Below are 20,322 nucleotides of genomic sequence, written 5' to 3'. Positions count from 1 at the left end.
TTATTGCCGAACATCTTCGCGAAATTCAAAACCGATTAGTGTCAATGTTTGGCTGAGACTAGAATGCGGTTTTTCTTTTGCAGGTTAAGAACTTTTCTTTTTTTTGAAGCGGGATTTAAACTTAATTAGGGGAAGTTTAATTTATGTCGGAATTATCTTTAGAAGGAAAGAATTTTTGTATTTTAAATATATCACATATTACTCACGGTACATTATTAGGGATCTATAAATCCATTTGTGGGTACCATTTGTTTAAAATAAACTATATTTTTGCTTGAGATAAACTATTGTAGCATTACTTAACCATTACGACATAGCCAAACCTGTAAATTAAGGACCTATAAACCCATCTGTTGTTACCATTTGTTGAGAATTATAAATGGGATTTTGGTGGAAATAAACATTTTTAGTAGTCCTTAACCAATAAGAGATAACCAGACCTGTAAATTAAGTATTTATAAACCCATTTTTGGGTACTATAGGCTCAAAATTAAATATATTTTTTGCAAGAAATAAACAATTCCAGCTCATCTAAATCATTAGAAGACTACCAAACCTATAAACTACGTACTAATAAACAAAGCTGTGCTAAAGATTTTTTGAGGACTATCTATATTTTTTTGCTAGAAATAAACATTTTAACCTGTCCTTAACCATTAAATTTGGGGTAATTTTATTAGTAGGTCAGTGATCTTGTCCCCTTCAAAATTAGAGATGCCTCCCGTGCATTACCTTTTTTTGTTTCTAGTTTCAATATGGCTACTAAATAAATTTCCTTTCACCTTATATGTAACACCTAAAGTCCACTTATACACACCTTTGTGTAAAAGAAAAAGTTTCTGCCGCAAGCGGCGTTACTTGTAGCAGAAAAAAATATAAGATACAAAGTGTTGGCCAGATATACATTTAGTTGGTAAGCGATTCTAAACCTTTATTACACCCAAGATTTTAGCTCTGAAACCCCTTTAAGTACTTTGATCTTTTTAACTGATTGTCCCTTTACTAACATTATATTCCATTGAACTGTTTGGACATTAGTAAAATAAATAAATAAAGAACCCGTAAAAAAAGAAACAAAAAAAAAACAGGTCTACATGTAACAAAAGTAAATACAATCTTAAATATTACTTACGCCGTTGTGTAAAAGAAAAAGTTTCTATCCCTAGCAGCATTGCTAGTAGCAAAAATAAATATAGTAAAATACAAAGTGTTTTAATGTCCTTGGTAAAAGCCAGGACGAGATTTATGTCCTCGTTAAAAGTTTGGGCGAGATTTAATGTCCTTGGTAAAAGCCTTGACGAGATTTTTTGGCACATTGACAAACTATCTGTCTTCATTTCAATTAATAACTATATTTATTTTTTTCAAACTCATCTTAAAGATAAAACTTTACCTCAAATGTCCTTCTGAACTCGAGCCACATAAATAATAAAAGGATATGAAAAAAAGGCTTAAAGTGAACGGGTACCGTCGCTAGTATATTTCATGTCATTTAGAGAAAAAATTAGCCTAAAAGGCATCCCGAGGTAGCTTTTGGCCCAAAGTTTTACGGTTTACCGAACTTACATAAGCAAGGTATTCCCTTAAGATCATTTGCCCAAAAATTTGGGGGGGGGGGGGTCTTCAAACAAATAAATGTGAATATTCAAAGAAAAATATAACAGCTATGCCAAACTCCCTTAAAAACTCTCTGAAATTATATCTCGTGGAGAGAAATGGCAACCTTATACCCATCATATTGCCTCAGATCTTTGGGCTGTATTCTCTAAAATATATATATTTCCTCGGTAAAGATATCTCAATAATATAGGAATCACCTATACCAAACTTCCTAAGCAACTGACCGAAACTATACCTAGTAGAGGAAAATATTACCCTTATTTTATTATTAGTAAACAGTTTCAGACAAATAAAAGCGAAAATTCAAAAAAGAATTCATTTAACAGAAATATCCTGATTATAGATCATGGAAGCTCATTATGATATTTTTTATTATTATTAAACAATTTCAGTCAAATAAATGCGAATATTCAAAGAAAATTCAAAGAAAAATCTAACAGCTATGCCAAACTTCCTTAACAGCTCTGAAATTATACCTCGCTGAGAGAAATGGCAACCTTATACCCATCATATCGCCTCAGATCTCTGGGCTGTATTCTCTAAAATATATATATTTCCTCGCTAAAGATATCTCAATAATATAGGAATCATTTATACCAAACTTCCTTAACAACTGACCGAAACTAGACATAGTAGAGGAAAATATTACCCTTACTTTTATTATTAGTAAGCAGTTTCAGACAAATAAAAGAGAAAATTCAAAAAAGAATTCATTTAACAGAAATATCTTGATTATAGATCACGGAAGCTCATTATGATATTTTTTATTATTATTAAACAATTTCAGTCAAATAAATGTGAATATTCAACCAAAATTCAAAGAAAAATCCACCAGTTATGCCAAACGTCCTTAACAACTCTCTGAAATTATATCTCACGGAGACAAATGGACGTTTCATGAATGTCTCCAAACTGTATCGCATTTTCTACCCGTTTGAATTAGTCGGTCAGAAAATTTGCTTTGAAAATAGATATTTTCGTTGTGTCTTAATTTTTGAAAATGTGCTTTGAAAATTGATGTTTTCGTTGTCTTAATTTTTATAGTAACGAAAATTTCTTTTAATATGGATTTTATTGTTGGATGTTTGTATGAATAGCTGATGCGCTAAGGTTCGTGAATAGAAATAGTTATAATGAGGAAACATTTTCGGCCACGGGCGGACTTTTAAAAAAAATTATAACATGCTAAATGTCATATTTGATAATGTGAGCTAAAAAGTAACAGAAATAGATGTTAATAGCATCTGCTTGTCTAAACCCCGAAAGACTAGGTCAGAGATGACGTTCTGACAACTTTTTTCTTACACATTTTTAACTCTTAATGGAGCCTTTATATTGAAAATGGGGTGTATTCTCAAAAAAAAAATTGGAGGAAAGGGCCCTTAGGAGGTTAAGGTCATTGGTGCTTGCGGTCCTTGATGCTTCAAATCCATAATCGTCTCACTAATCCCATATTGTGTACTTGTCTATTATAGCGACCACAGTCTAGAAGTAAAGCCACGTCATCTTGGTTAGTCTATTGCTTTCAACTTTTTTAGCGTTAAGTCAAAAATTTAAGTCTCTTTTATTGCATATTTTATATTGACAACACTGCTCGATGGTACTTGTGTATTATACAGAACACAGTCGAGTAGTAAAGCCAAGTCATCTTGATGAGTCTCTTACTTTTAACTTTTTTAGCGTTAAGTCAAAAAATTCGATCTCTTTTATTGCATATTTTATATTGACAACACTGCTCGATGGTACTTGTGTATTATACAGAACACGGTCGAGAAGGTAAGCCAAGTCATCTTGATGAGTCTATTACTTTCATCTTTTTTAGCGTAAAGTCACAAATTTCTATCTCTTTAGTCTCTTCGCGCCACTCCCGTTAGTATTTCTGACTCCCATGAATGGCCTAGAAAGAGGCACGTGATCATGTTCGTCCACGGATTGTAGCCCTCTGATTGGCTGTCATCTTGTTCGTCCAGTTGTTCGTACCGTTAGTAGGTCAATGCCCATATATCGTGCCCCGTTAGTACCTTTTGTCCCCCTCCTACTTTCAAATCTGTTCCTTGCTTTCAGTTGAAAAGCTGTTCATTCCCAGGCCTAACCAATATATAATTTGAGGTAGCGATCCCTTAAATCCGTGTTCAATTGCTTTTAAAATGTTTAAATCAATAATTATACATTGATTAGTATCTTCCTATGGATAAATTTTTGTAATTTCAAGTTTGGATAAAATTTGAATATACTTAAAAAATTGGCGATGAATAGTAATTTAGGTGAAAAGCCCTTGTTAATATTACTACTAAAGAATTTTGGTTGGATGAAAAGGAGTATTATTGTTTGTATGGAATGGAAATTCTGTGAGACTTTTGATCTTCTACATAACTGAAGCCATCACAATCTCTACAATACGATTTTCTTATCGATAAACACCGTACATATAATTTTTTAAATACTTTGAAGCACTTTATATAAATAGAAAAAGATAAATATTACCATTTAAAATTGCTGAAAACTAAGCTCCTAGCAGTATTTGAAACCCCAAGGAAATTTCATGGCAGGGCTGATGATGACCTGTCTTGCCTTTTCCACCTCTGTGCTGGTAAATATGGGAATGCAACATAGTAGCTGTATAGAGAAACATTCTAATTAATTCCTACTTCCCCCCCCCCTTCCTCTTTCAACATTTATCTCAAGCCTCATGAAGAGTAAGCAGTTTGTCCATAAAAATTTACTTTTGTAGGAATTTACCCTACCCCACCTAAACAATGACTTATTCCCTCATTGTAGCTGATACGCAATTACAGATCACCAAACATAGCCTAATTTTGCTACAAATAAAGCGAATAAACTACGTTAAATCCAGTATTACCGCTGCGTACCGTTGCTTCTTTTGTAGCTCGGAGGCCTAGACCACCGTTATTGACGCTATCAAATTAATTAGTTTCTTAAAACTTTAAATCGATCTCAGACCTGTTGACTTTAGGTCAAAGTCACTTTTTAATGCCGTAGGCCGCCAAAACTATCACCCAACCACCATTGCTATTTTGGCGTCTGGCCCCCCTGGAAAATTTTCTGTCGGTGCCCTAGCTCCTAACCAAAATACTTATACCCTATTCCTTGTGTCGAGCCGAAATTGCTTTACCTTCACAAAGAGCTTTTGATTATGAAAGGGTAAGATATATCTTATTTATGACGTTTAATATAAATAAAACAAAAATAACAGCACAAAAGTATTAACACGAAAGGAAAAAGAGATTAGTATCCTTTTCCACTACTGCCAGTACCACCGTATCCTGTGCCACCACCAAATCCTGAGCCACCGCTAACACCATATCCTCCGTCAGCAACTATTGTAACGCCTCCATTGCTTCCTGAATTGTGCGCAGCACTTTTTGCCGCCTTTGCGGCTAGCTCTGCTATGTTGGCAGCTGCCCAGGCTTTTTGAGCTGCTCCAATGGCCTGGTTAATTTGAGACAGTATCGTAGCTTTCGCGGTTTCTGCCACTGCTGCAGCTTCTGAAAAGAATCTTACCATTAATTTGCTGTTTCAAATCTTTACTTAAAAGATTTTTTTGTGTTTTGTCTGATTAGGCCCGTGTCAAATACAGGCAGCTTCGGAAATATACTTCGATTCACACGCCATTTGGGTGTCTAAAAGCAGCTTTTTAATTGAAAATGTATGCACCCCGGTCGTTTTCCAATTTCGTTTGGTTTAAAATAGGGGAGGGTTTGGTGCTAGTAAAATTCCGCCTTAATTATTTGAATTTTCACTTCTATTTTCTACATTGAGAAAATATATCTTTTTTTTATTATTAGCCTACTATTTTATTTATTAGCCTACTGATTCGAAAATATACCCGTTCTGTTAAATTTTTAGGTTCAAAAAACAATTGAAGACTTCTCAGAAAATCTCTCTTTTAAAAGATATTAAATAAAAAAGTTTTGTGTTTAACAGAAAATGAGAAGCGACATTAAAACTTAAAACGAACAGAAATTATTCCAAATATGAAAGGGCCTGCACCCTCCTCAATGCCTTGCTCTGTAAATTAAAGTTTAACTCTTTGTCACAACTCTACTTTTTAAAACAATAAAAACTCTAGCGTAAAGAGTGAGGTATTGAGGAGAGGATAACCCCTATCATATACGGAATAATTTCTGTTCGTCTTAAATTTTAATGTCACTCTTTACTTTCAGTTAAAAACGAACTTGTTTTTCTTATTTAATTTTTGAACGTTTTTCAACTAACACAGGTTCAAATTTAGTTCACCATACATGAAAAATTAAAACTAAGTTTGCATATTAATTTTTGCATATTTATTCCGTATATGAAGGGTACCTTGCTCCTCAGTACCTTGCTCTTCACGTTAAAGCTGGTAGTACTTTACAAGAAGCTTCCTATTCTAATTAGACGAATCCCGTGTTTCAGTTTAAGTTATTCTTTAGAATAAAGAGTAAGACATTGAAGAAAGGGCAATCCTTCATATATGGAATAATTTCTGTTTGTTTTCCAAATAATCCCAGTAAATCTGGCTCACCCTCTATGAAATATACCCCTCCCCCTCACAGAAAACTTCTTCGTAAAATTTTTACCCAACGTGAAGTGCACCCCCACCCCCCGTAAAATTCTCTCCAGAAAGTTCCATCCTCGCTGAGAATCCCCCATGTCCCCCTCCGTAGAAATTATTTCCTGGAAATCAAAACACAAGGAAAAAATCCCCTGGATAATTCCCCTGGAACATCTCCAAATAAATAATTGGGCAAAGAGAATGTTAAGACAACTAAGAAGAATTTCATATATAATTCTGTCAAATCTCCCAGTGGAATATTCACCCCGTAAAAATTTCCTTCCCCAAGAAAGATTCTGCCCATAAAAATCCACCCCAAGCACACCCCACCCACCCCCACCCCCCAAAAAAAAGTCTGTATACTTCCAAATAACAATTACTTTACGTAAATAATAGGCAAATTTACAAACTTAGAGACCTCTCCCCGCGGACTGTGCGAGGTAATTTTACACCTAAAGACATGATTATTTGATCTTTCAACTACACTGAACAAAATAGCTATCTCAAAATTTGGATCAGATAACTTTCAGGAAGAAAAGGGTGTGGGAGGGGTTGCCCTCCAATCTTTTTGGTTAATTAAAAAGAGCACTAGAACTTTTAATTTCCGTTCGAATGAGTCCTCTCCCGATATTCTAGGACCACTGGGTCGATACGATCACCCTTGAGAAAAAAACAACAAATAAACACGCATCCTTGACCTTTCTTCTGGCAAAAATACAAAATTTTTGCAGATATAATTTTGCAGACATTTTTGCAGATATGAGCTTGAACCTCTATAGTAGGGTTCTCTGATACGCTGAATCTGATGGTGTGGTTTTCATTGAGATTCTATTACTTTTAAGGCTGTTAACTTATATATTTGTATATTTGAAATTAAACTTACATATTTGAAAGCAGCATAAAAATCCGATTCTTTTGATATATCTATTGGTATTAAAGTTCTGTTTTTTTAGTATTGGTTACTATTGAGCCGGGTCGCTCTTTACTTACAGTTCTCTACCACGAACTGTTTGATTTCCACATGATAAGATCATTGTTAACTTCTAAGCTAATAAAGCATATCAAAGAGTTCGGGGTAACGAACTGTCAGGAAGGAGTGACTCAGCCCAATAGTAATCAAAACTTTTAAAAATGGAATTTTGAAAACAAAATAGACTAAGAATTGTAAATTGATTGGCAAGCTCCCACTTTTTCAATTTTTTTGCTTAAAAAATTAAATGTTGGATTAAAAAATATTTACTTAGAATTTACTATGAACAGTAGTTTTGTTGAATGCGGAAAGGGGGTATTATTTTTCCATTAAAGAGAAATAATACGATTTAAAGTCGCCTAAGACAAAAGCCTTGGTATCACTTCCCACCCGTACTCTATGAAATTTCCAGGCGAGACACATTATGCCTCGCCTCACCTTTTTCACTTCTGTCCCGGTAGGCAGTTATATTTTATAATTTATGCTACGTAGATAAAAATTGTTGCAGTGGAAGGGGTATTCATATCCCCTTCCCCAATGTCTACAACCTCTCCTTCTCCAAAGCTTATTCCATATTATCTGAAGACTCAAGGATAGTTAGGATATTTAGACTACGACTACTATAGACTACGTGAATTTTCTGAAACAAGTTTAGCGCCTTGCGGCATTACTTCCTCCTCATCTGGGAAGCTCAACATAAAATTTTCAAAAAGATGTTAAAAAAAAGATTTCTTAATACTTTTAAAGTGATTGGCCATATTAGAATTGTTAGGCAATATCAACTTTGTCCTCTTTGGGGTAAAATCGTAATTTGGTTCCACAAAATGGCACAAAGCGCTATTTTCCCTTGGCACAGTCTTTTAGGTTACATTAAAGACAAAAGAAATTTTAATATTCGTTCGAATGAGCCCTCTCCGACCTCCCAGGACCATTGGCTGGATATAATCACCCCCTGGGAAATATAATCTAATAAAGACGCATCAGCAATTTTTTTAAGGGAGCTTGAAACGTCTACAGTAAGGCTCTCTGATATTTTGAATCTAATGGTGTGATTTTCAATCGCTTGACATTGGGGGAGGGGGTGTTTTAGGTTTCTGGAGGGGTAACATTAAACTAAATTAATTTTACATATTTAAAAAATACGATAAAAAGCCAATTCTTCTGATGCTTTAATTGTTATCAAAAATACTTTTTTTATATAGTTTTGTTAATATTGACTCGAGTCGCTCCTTACTTAAAGTTCTTTACCACGAATGATTTGAAAGGGAGAAAAAGGAGAATGGAAGTATGTTTCAAACAGTTCGTGGTAACGAACCGTAAGTAAGGAGCGACCCGGCTCAATGGTAACCGAAACTCTAGAAAACGGGTTTTTGATACCAATAGATACATCAAAAGAATCATATTTAAATGCTGAATTCAAATATATAACTTTCATCAAGTTTAGTTTTACCCATCAAAAGTTACGCGCCTGAGAAAATTTGGCTGATTTTCGAACAAAGGGGGAAAGACCCCCTAAAAGTTATAGAACCTTAATGAAAATCACACCATCATATTCAGCGTATCAGAGAACCCTACCGTAGAGGTTTCAAGCTCCTATCTACAAAAATGTGGAATTTTGCAATTTTTTTGCCAGAAGAAAGATCACGGACGCGTGTTTATTTGTTTTTTTGTTTTTTTTTTTTGTTTTTTTCCCTAGGGGTGATTGTATCGACCCAGTGGTCCTATAATATCGTGGGAGGACTCATTGGAACTGAAATTAAAGGTTCTAGTGTCCTTTTTAAGTGACCAAAAAAATGGAGGGCAACTAGGCCCCCTCCCACGCTCTTTTATTCCCAAAGTCACCTGATCAAAATTTTGAGATAGCCATTTTGTTCAGCATGGTTGAAAATATGATAATTATGTCCTTTAGGATGACTTAATCGCCCGAAATCCCCGGGGGGAGGGCTGAAAGTTATGAACTTTACCCAAAAAGTTATGAACTTTACCCAATGTTAACATATAGTATTGGTTATTAGGAAGTATACAGACGTTTTCAGGGGGAATTTTTTCTGGTAGTAGTGGGTGGGTTGGTCGGGGGTTATTTGGGAAGCTCTTTCCATGAAGGAAGTTTTCATGGGTGAAAGGACATTGCTGTGAAGGGGGCGCCGGATTTCCCTGCATTATTTAAAAAAAAGATAAGAAATTAAATATAAAAAAAAACAAGTTTTCCAACTGAAAATAAAGAGTAACATCAAAACTTAAAACGAACAGAAAAATATTACGTGTATGATTGGGTTCACCCTCTAGTCAATACCTCGCTCTTTAAGCCAAATATTGTTTAGTACTTTCATAAGAGCTATTTATTCTAAATAACGGCCTTTGTGATAAAGGGGTCATTATTAAAGAATTGGAACAAAATTCGAACGTCAGCTTAAAGAGCGAGGTATTGACTAGAGGGTGAGCCCCCTAATATACGTATTAAAAATATATGAATATAGAAGTTCATTACGTAAGTTAATTCTTAAGTTACGTATATTTATTACTAATAAAAACGTTCTTAAATAAAATTAAACAAGTTTCGAGAAAGCCATTTAACCAAATAAAAGTAAAATTAATATGCAAATTTTGTTTTAATTATTCATGTACGGTGAGCCAAAATCAAAACCTGCATTAATGCAAACTGCAAAACCTGCACAAAAACGTTCAAAAATTAAATAAAAAAAACAAGTTTTTTTAACTGAAAGTAAGGAACGACGTTAAAACTTAAAACGAACAGAAATTATTCCGTATATGAAAGGGGCTGTCCCCTCCTCAACGCCTCGCTCTTTACGCTAAAGTTTGACTTTCTCACAACTCTTGTTTTTTTTAAACAATAAAAAACTTTAGCGTAAAAAGCGAGGCGTTGAGGCGGGGACAGCCCCTTTCATATACGGTCTAATTTCTGTTCGTTTTAAGTTTTAACGTCGTTCCTTCTTTCAGTTAAAAAAACTTGTTTTTTTTTAATTTAATTTTCCGTAGCATAGTTGATCTTTTTGCTCAATAATTCTTCTGAATAACCCACCATATCATCAATAAGAATATTCCCTATGGAATGGCTTGTGATCAAGGGCTTATCGAGAATTTTGCTTGGGGGGGGGGGAGGTGGAAAAAACTTTAAAAACCCATCCGAACTTATTTATCTGCATTTTTGTTACATTTTTACGAGTCAGGCAAATATTTAGGAGGGAGACAAGTGACAAAATGGATGGTAAATATGTAATTTGGGCTATATATTTGCACATTAGGGGGTCAGTGGAGGTTAAGTATTTGGGCAGTTTGAAGTTAGAAAACAATTCTTACTTCATAATATGCAGAATAATTGTTTTAAAACATTTTTCGTGCGGACCCGCTCTACTTTATCCCACTCCCTCTAATGTACAAGTATATAGCCCAAAGTTGTTTCTAAAGTTTTGTCATATTTTATTCTCATCATATTATGTGATATTTCATTAGGATTAAGCTTCAAAGAAACAGGTTCTAATTAAATGAAGCATATAAGTGAGTGGCGTATAACACACAAGTACCCTGGAAGCAACCACAGCCACCGATATAATATAATAATACCAAAGTAGCAAAAATATGCATGATTTCTGATTATAAAAAGAGTAGGGACATAAATTAATTTTAATTATCAATCCCGAGGGGCACTTATTGCCTCCCATCGGATGTACGTCTCAAAACACCATATGTGCCGCAAAGTTTTGGCGACACGCTTGGCACAGTTCCATCAAGCTTGACTTAGTCCCAAAAAAACTTGGCACACTCCCCAAAACGGTTGGCACATTTCCACCACACTTAGCACAGGACACCTGGAGAACATGATTTCTGAGGAGTGACTCCTTGAGTAATCTTAATTTTAATCTTGTTCAATACAAAGTTTTAGTAAATGAAATCACACCGATGAGCCACTTGTAGCTCCAAACCGCCGAGAATGCTCTAAGGGAAAATTCTAAGGAATTAATGGAGAAAGTCTTCAAATATGTTGCAGAAAATAATCCATCGACAATAGGGTTATACATACATCCAAAATGTATTTAGAGAGTCTCTAAAACCACACAAATCTTCAAAATAAATCTAGAAATTAAATGCAAAAAAAAATCCACAAAAATTTACCCGCAAGCATTCTCACTGGAAGATATTTGTAATTTATTTATGCTAGCAATTTTTTCTCTTGCTCCGTCAGGTCCCGTCAACAGTTTTTTTTTTTTTCTCACTACAAGATTTTGTTCAGTCGGAAAAATCACCCAACAGTTGTTAGTAACTTTTTCTTTAGGTTCGTGGAAATGCATTTTCTTGCAATAATTGTTGCTAACTATTTGTTGCTATGATCGTGGAAAAACCACAGAAATAATGGTACTTACGTTGGGCGTGGTTAGCAGCATATTGGGCGGTGCTTGCAGCCTCAGTTGCAGCCGAAGCAGCTGAAAAGTAAAGTGTATGTTTACTCAATTATTTATGGTTATACGATCAGCAAATTTTTTCTCGGCTTTTCTTTAAGTTAAATATCTTATGATTCTTTGTTTCAGGTGGTTACAAAATCTAACTAACTCTTTGGAAAAGCATGAAAATAGTTCATTTACATCGCGTTATTTTTAAAGTGGCGTTTCGTTAATGAACCTCGCAACTAACTGGGAGTGCATTTAGTTCAAGTTAAACCATTTATTATATCCTTTACATATTATGTATAAAAGTTTTCAGAAAACTTTGTTAATTATTTTCCATTGATGAGCTGACGGGGAAAAATGTTACGCCCCTCTCCACCAGTTTAGGCTTCATTACGGTAGCGGGAGCCTACATATTGTTTCCGCAGTTGTAAATACATTAATTGACGCCAAAGCTTCTGGTTGCCAATTGGTCCTGGGGGAGGACACGACGTAAAGCAAACTTTCAGTTCCTTTTTTCATGCTAATATTCTACTCAAGGCTGCAAAAATAGGCGGGGGCGGGGCAACCTTGCAAATATTAGACAACTAAGAGATATATAGTATAGTCTCAATATTTGTATCAATATTCCTAAGTCCAGGAGTAGTCTTCCTGTTACCTATAAGAAACAAATTTTTGTTCGTAAAAGAACGAGGCAGGGAACTTCAACCCTTTTTAGTAATTATGTTCGAACACACTTGGAAATTGTGCCACATCTTGTAATCTTCACAACATTAGTAGTTTGCTTGTCTCATTCTATGTTGGGCTACTAAACGTATCCCAAAAATTTTTTCTCTCTTATGTGATGAGTATCCTAATCGCGGCCTAGAATTTAATTCAGGAAGATCAGAAGCTGTTCTTTTTAATTGCCAAGACGATTATTCGTCACAGGCTTTTTTTGTGCTCCTTTATCAAAAATATTAACTGTTTCTCATACCAAGGCCTCCCTACCAGCACCCCTATTCGCCACACTTGCAGTCTTTTGATCGCTCATATTTCCCACCAAATGTCTGCCTTCTATGCTTCAGTTATTTCCAAGAAACTTTGTTTAGAACAGTTTTACCTTCAAGTCTTTAAAACACTGTCGCACTGCCTCATACCCTACCCTGCCATATGCCACCATTCACTCGTAACGGAAGACAGATTAGCAAATATAGCACAAGTGACACAGAAATCATCTCAAAACTGGGGGAAAAACCATAGTTTGGAGTTCTTACTTGAGTTACATATATTTTTTTTTTTTTTTTTTTTTTTTTTTTTTTTTTTTTTTTTTTTTTTTTTGGTATTAGGCTACAAATTACTCTTGCTGTAGTTTTTCTTGTTAGTATAAATGCTTCTTTTCTTTTTGTTGTCATCTTTTGTTTTTCAATCATTTATAGTCTTCTCAATTAATTAAGGTACATTGAATAACATAAGGAATATAATTTATTGTTATTAGTTATTTTTGAACGATGAACCAACAAGAAACCCAGACCATACTATAACCATAAACGTTATATGGTTATTTATACTACACCAGCGATAACAAAAAAAAACATTAGGCTTCTAAAATTTATAAGAAACTGATTAAAAATTAAGAATAATCATATAAAGATAAATATTTTATAAGTGATAGAAAGAACAATATATGCTATTGGACCACCTATGAGCATTTCAGCACTATCATAATAATAATAATCTGTATTTAAAAGCCAATTAAAGCCATATAAAAAAAGACAATACTAAAGAAAAATTATACTTCATTTGATATCCTTCCCATCAATACAAAATTTCCTACTGCCACAATATAACGGGGAGTCCTAGACCTCATTAACTCACAAAGCAGCCTATCTTCCCCTTCCTGGATAATTGATCCCCTTAAATGAGAGAGTTGCTTACACCGGAGGAGGAAATGGTCCAACCCATAATCATTTTCCCCACATCTCAAGCAACTACACCCGGCCTCTGGACCTTCCCTCATTTTCCTTACAACCTTAGCATAAATTGGAAGACAATTTGATCGAATCTGAATCCAAATCCTCAGATATTTAATGGGCAATCCCAGCTTGAAATAAAACTCCTGACCAAAATTCTCTTTTACTTCTCTATACAAAGTAAGATTTGTCACAAAGTAAGATTTGTATACAAAGGAGATTTGTCCACAGCTGCTTGCCATAGTTACACTTCTTGGTCTTCAAGTCTTGCACTAAATTCCTTGAAGAACTTTTCATGATCTTCTGGCCCTTTTCCCTTCTCCCACGAACTTGAAAATCGATTCTCATCTAATATCCTTTTGATTTGTGCTGTCCATGATATTTTGTTACACTGAAGGAGAAGATCTTCATATGCTGCTCGGGCAAGTCTAGTCTGGGGAAGTTCTAAAAGTCTTAACCAAAATATGATGATTTGGGTATATCTTTTCAATTTCAGGTTAAATGTACCAAGATCACCTTTTAAAACTAGCGTATGAGCTGCATTGTGTAGGTAAAAAACTCCTTTATAATATTAAAGCTGAAGGGTTTCAATTTGCATTCCCGGCTAATACCCCCATGATTCTGGTTCTATAAATAAGATAGGTACAATTTTAGTTTTAAATATATGGTTGTGGAGACTCAGTTGACTTATTTCTGATGTTAATGTGCTTCTGTATAGACCAAATAATTTATTTCTTCCTGTTTGTTCCATTGTTGTAATATGACTGATCCATTTTACATTTTGACAAAGGATGAAACCTAAGTGTTTGGCCTTTTCCACCACTTCCAGCCTTTTTCCAGCCAATAAAAATTGTGGTGCTAATTCCAAGGTTTTTTTGCCAAAAATCATGACATGGGACACACAATTCCCATGATCAGAGCAAATTTTGATTCCTCAGTTTGACACCTGCTGATGTTCACATCTGTTTTTTGTCGATAAGATACTGTAGATAGTGTAAAATATCTGTCAGGGAGATCAAATAGCAACCGGATAAAAATATTTCAGGAATCATAGTGCTATGTTGTGCACCATCTGATTTTTTTTTTCACCACGGCTTTAAAATGTTGACAAATAGGGTACTGAGCTAAGGATGGATACAGAATTAATTTTGTTTGGGGGTTGCACTGATATAAATCGGGCTGCCGTATCGGTGTTGTCCACCTCTCTGACCGTGAAAATAGTGAAACTTTTGACCTTCTGGGGCGACACACGCCCCTGAGACCACTCCCAAGCTCCACCCTTGTATTGAGCAATAATTTATATTACAGCAAATCAGAACAAGGCATATGCTACGTAAGATGACGGATTGAAGTAAGTGTTTCAACCTTAGTATTGAACGAACACACCTTGGAATGTAAATTTCTTAGTCTAAATTCTCCAAACCTAATTTTGATCAAAATGAACTAAAAAAAATGAATCTTGATCAGTTATTATAAGTCTGAGAAACGTCACTGCGTTTTCTCTTGAAATCTATGTTATTTGTTTTGAAAAAGTAAGAATGGTAAATGGAAGGAACCAAATTTGATTTTTCACAATAAATTACAGAATTAGCTTTAAATAAATTAAAAGTGATAAAAATTTGTTGAGGACCACTCAAGAAGATTAAAATATCGGTTTTCGGTTTCTGAAGAAGCTCATTTTTGTCAAGGAGGGAAGTTTCTGTAACCTATATAAAATACCCATTAATATAGAGGAATTGCAAGGTATAGTGACCAAAATTTATATAATTAAAAAAAGACAGGCAACTTTGGGCAGAACCTTGGGGTACCCCTTTCTTAGAAGGCTGAGGCACAGTTAAGGTCAAGAAGCTAGCTCCATGTACTTTTCGGTGTATTTTTATCCAGGTTTGATAAAAGAATTAGATAAGATACATTAATTCTTCTAAAAAACTGCATGATTTTGTTTAAAGCTGAATAACTGATTAGATAATTGATAGTTTTGACAACACAGCCCATGCTTATACCACCGGACGTCGAGACCATTCAATACTTAAATAGAAACTGAGAGGAAAACAAATTTAAAATGTGAAAATTAAGTTGGGGAGGGTAAATATGAAACTCGAAGTGAGCAGAGACACCTCAAAGAGGCCGTAGTTAAAACCCTGTCTGACAGCATTGTAAATACAGTCAACTCTCAATAATTTGAATCTCTCGATAAATAGAAATTTTTTCGCGGTCCCTTGAAAAACACTTGGTAAATTGAAAAAGAAGCATCTTGATAATTTGAACTTGTAACGAGGACATCTTGGTTGGAGATGCTTTGTAAAAACATATAAATTCTGCTGGATAGCATTGATAAAAGTGAAAATATGAAAATAACAGTTTTGACCTCTATTATTGTTATTGTTGAGGCCCGGAAAAATGCTAGTTCTACCACCCTACATTTCTGCTTTAAAAAAGTGGGTTTGCTAAGGAAACGGAAAACCCCGCAAGGCTATCCGAGTCACAAGATTTAACGGGAGTCACAAGGTTTACCTTAGAAGATTTATTTCTTATGGACAATGAAATCGCCGTCCATGGTGCTTCTACTGATGCCGAATTGTGAACTTTTCAGTATGAGGACGAGGATGATAAAGAAGAATAACCACCTACTCTAGTCACATTAAGCTAGGCAAGTTTATCCATCAACACCTTGCGTTCCTAGCAAGGTCATATCCAGGGGGGGGGGGGGTGCTAAGAGGTTTCACCCCCCCCCCCTATATGTTTGTCTGACTCTAAAAAATATAACAAAAATGATTATTAACAAATTTTTAATGTGCTTCTTAGTTTTTGTTGTGTAACCCCCCACCCCATCTCTGAAAATAAATCCTTGTGTAAAACACCCCCCGATAAAACAAATCTTGGATACAGCCCTGGTTCCTACGTTCCCAGAACAGAAACAAGTCATGCTTTCTTAACGGGGGCGGATCTAGAGCAAAATCTTGAGAGGGGCCCAATGTGACAAGGGCGCCGATGAGCGAAATCTTGGAGGGGGCCTAATGTGATAAAGGTTCCAATAATTGCCCAAATTGACAATTTTATTCTAAACACAAAGAGTGAAAAAAGAAAAACAGGGAAAGAGGGCGCCAGAAAAAATTTTGTCAGGGCCCCCCGACCCCCTCCCTTGGATCCACCAGTGTTTTATAACAGCTCTCATCACCACTGAAACTGAGTTCGACAATGTAAGATAGAAGTCGTTTCATCAAAAAATAATCATAGATTACTTTGCAAAATCATTTTTCCGCTCGCATGGTATTTAACATACTCCATATACATAAGTCATTAAGAAGTTAAATAAAGAGTTTATATGTATGTGTCTACATGCATGGAATATGTATTTTCAATAAAGCATTTGTTTATTTGAAATTCTTCCTTGTTCCTTCTTGATTATTTGCACTCTGGTTGTTTTGAACATCTCGGTAATTTGAATTTTTCCTCTTGTCCCTTGAGTTTCAAATTATCGAGAGTCGATTATAACTAATTAATTAATAACTAAATTAACTATAACTAATTAATTAAAATTAACCTAATTTTAACTTATTAAAAATTAACAAGTTAAAAATAATTATAGATATAATTAAAAATTAAAATAACAATTAGTAGTTAAAATAACAATTATTAATTAAAATAACTGATTAAAAATTAACATAACTGATTAACTAATAACTAATTTGAGCCTTACTGAACCTCAAATGACTGAGAACCGCAATGCAAAACATCTTACCTGAGCTTGCTGCATGACTTCCGCCACCACCTCCACCACCATTTAAGGGGACAAGGTGTATAACATTTGCATTTCCACCTCCACCACCTCCCTTCAGCCCTCCAGCTGCAATCATTACTGGTAGCATTGTGAGAATAGAAACTTGAAGGCAAAACATCTGAAAGACGAAATTGCATTAAAGCTGACAAATAACAACCTGATTCCGCGGATAAATAACGCGTAATTATGCAAATTTTTAATTTTTGAAACATGATTTCTCCACATCCCCCTCCCCTTGCGTTTTTCTCGAGGGCTATTCAAATACGAATTCAAGATACCTTTCAAATTGAACCATGCTTTTACTTGGGAGCCAATGAAATTAAATTTATATTGGCAAAATAATTTCCATGTTTTACTGCTGTACATTAGGGGCCCCTCAATTTATTCTATAATTAACCCACTGAAGGCTAATGAGTGTTTCAACAAAATTAACTAAACCTTAGAGGTAGCCTACTTTCTGTGCCGAAGAATTGCATCAAACAAATATTGCTTCGACGATTGTGATCAGAGTTTATCTGTATAAGTCACTAGTGTTATTCATTAGGGCCGTTCTTTTACTCATCTTTGTGCTCAGATCTTAGATCTTTTGACAACGAACGCTTAAAGGTGAAATCTTAGCACTAAGATCTTACATCTTATTAAATAAAAAAAAAACAAGTTATTTTTAACTGGAAGTTTGGAGCGACGTTAAAACTTAAAACGAACAGAAATTATTCCGTATATGAAAAGGGCTGTCCCCTCCTCAACGCCTCGCTCTTTACACTGAAGTTTTTATTGTTTTAAAAAAAGAGTTGTGAGAAAGTCAAACTTTAGCGTAAAGAGCGAGGCGTTGAGGAGTGGACAGCCCCTTTCATATACGGAATAATTTCTGTTCGTTTCAAGTTTTAACGTCGCTCCTTACTTTCAGTTTTTGAACTAATGCAGGTTTTGATTTTGGCTCACCGTACATGAATAATTAAAACGAAATTTGTATATTAGTTTTACTTTTATTTGGCTAAATGGCTTTTTCGAAAGTTATTTAATTTTATTTACGAACGTATTTATTAGTAATAAATATACGTAACTTACGAATTAACTTACGTAATGAACTTCTATATTCATATATATTTAATACGTGCATTAGGGGTCTCGCCCCCTAGTCAATACCTCGCTCTTTACGATAAAGTTCAAATTTTGTTCCAATTCTTTACAAATGACCCCTTAATCACAAAGGCCGTTAATTAGAATAAATAGCTCTTATGAAAATGCTAAGAAATCATTGGCTTAAAGAGCGAGGTATTGACTAGAGGGCGAACCCAATCATATACGTAATATTTTCTGTTCGTTTTAGGTTTTGATGCTGCTCCTTACTTTCAGTTGAAAAACTTGTTTTTTATTTAATCTCTGATCCTTTTTGTAAATATTGCTGGGAAATCCGACGCCCCCTACATAGCAATGTCTCTTCCCACATGTAAACTTCCTCCATGTAAACATCCTCCCACATAACCCCCGAATCACCCCCCCCCCCCACTACCAGAAAAAATCCCCCTGAAAACGTCTATATACCCCCTAATAACCAATACTATATGTTAACATTGGGTAAAGTTCATAACTTTCAGCCCTCCCCCCGGGGACTTTGGGGGATTAAGTCATCTTAAAAGACATAGATATCATATTTTTGACCATGCTGAACAAAATGGCTAGCTCAAAATTTTGATCGAGTGACTTTGGGAAAAAATGAGCGCGGGAGGGGGCCTAGTTGCCCTCCATTTTTTGGTCACTTAAAAAGGGGACTAGAACTTTAAATTTCCATTCCAATGAGCCCTCCTGCGATATTCTAGGACCACTGGGTCGATACGATGACCCCTGGGAAAAAAAATGAATAAACACGCATCAGTAATCTTTCTTCTGGTAAAAAATACAAAATTCCACATTTTTGCAGATAGGAGCTTGAAACCTGTACAGTAGGGTTCTATAATACACCGAATCTGATGGTTTGATTTCCATTGAGGTTCTGTAAAATTTAAGGAGTCTTTCCCTCTTTTTTCGAAAATCCACCAAATGTTCTTATGTGCGTAACTTTTGATAGGTAGGACTAAAATTGATTAAAGTTATATATTTGAAATCAGCATTAAATTTGATTCTTTTGATGTATCTAATTGGTATCAAAATCCTATTTTTTGGAGTTTTGGTTACCATTGAGCCGGGTCGCTCCTTACTTACAGTTCGTTACCACGAACTGTTTGATAGCGTTCTTTTGCAAACGTCTTTCATCATACTGCTCAGATCTACGGTCTAAGAACAATGATGAGTATATCATCAAAGTTCTCTCATCATTGTTCTATATGATAGAAAGATGGCGTCTTTCACACTTTTTGCTAACATCAGTGAGCTTTAAGATCTTAGAACCAAGATGAGTTAAAAGAATGGACATCTTTGCAGATAGATGTGCGATCTTAGATGTAAGATCTTAGTGCAAAAGAACGGGCTTATTGGTTTATTTTCTTCTATCATTGTTCATAATCAGCTTTGACAGTCAAAGTTTTAACAAAGCACTGTGATTGAATAAAATCTATTCTATTCCTATTGTATTGCAAAGTTAGCACATAACTTCTAAGTTGAATAATGAATTCAACCCGCTTCTATTTTCCTTTTATTTTAAGGGCAAAATTAATTATATTTTAGATCATGTTACCTTACCCTTTAAAGTAAATGAAGAAAAAAAAATATGAAAATAGGTAAGTCTTTTAGAAACGGAAGTACCAAAAAGAGTAAGCATTAAGAGTAATTTGTTCTGCTAACTTTAATAAACTTTTCCCTGATTTTAAATTTGTTATCTCCTAAAACTCTCTCAGCCAAACCTATGCTTGCGAAGAAGAAGAGAGAGATTGTGCTCCCCAAGCCAGAGTATCTGAGGACTCCACCCTCTCTGAGGGGTGGAGTCCTATCTGAGGAGCATATTCAAAAAATGTATCAATTCATAATAATTATTTTTACCAAAGCATGCTTTTGAAACAATAAACAACCAAAAAAATATTGTCCTATTTATGGTCCCCCAGAATCGA

The 20,322-nt window shown here is 34.9% G+C and overlaps 1 protein-coding gene across 1 annotated transcript in view; it reads right to left on the bottom strand.

Annotated features, from left to right (window-relative positions):
* Positions 1-4,796: 4,796 nt before the first annotated feature.
* LOC148949866 (uncharacterized) overlaps positions 4,797-20,322 on the bottom strand; it is a 44,959-nt gene continuing 29,433 nt past the window's right edge. Inside the window, exons 3-5 of the mRNA XM_089091345.1 lie at positions 17,240-17,396; positions 11,525-11,584; positions 4,797-5,126 (exon numbers count right to left, since the gene is read on the bottom strand). Coding sequence (XP_088947471.1) covers positions 4,867-5,126; positions 11,525-11,584; positions 17,240-17,396 — 477 coding nt within the window. The 3' untranslated portion in view covers positions 4,797-4,866. The remainder of the gene's footprint in view (positions 5,127-11,524; positions 11,585-17,239; positions 17,397-20,322) is intronic.

The sequence above is a fragment of the Artemia sp. Qi Xiang Cuo genome, chromosome 7, assembly GCF_049724085.1.
Source record: "Artemia sp. Qi Xiang Cuo chromosome 7, ASM4972408v1, whole genome shotgun sequence".
In the NCBI taxonomy this organism is placed as follows: domain Eukaryota; kingdom Metazoa; phylum Arthropoda; class Branchiopoda; order Anostraca; family Artemiidae; genus Artemia; species Artemia sp. Qi Xiang Cuo.
Note: the sequence above shows the minus strand (reverse complement) of the source record. Positions and strands in the feature narration are given on the sequence as shown.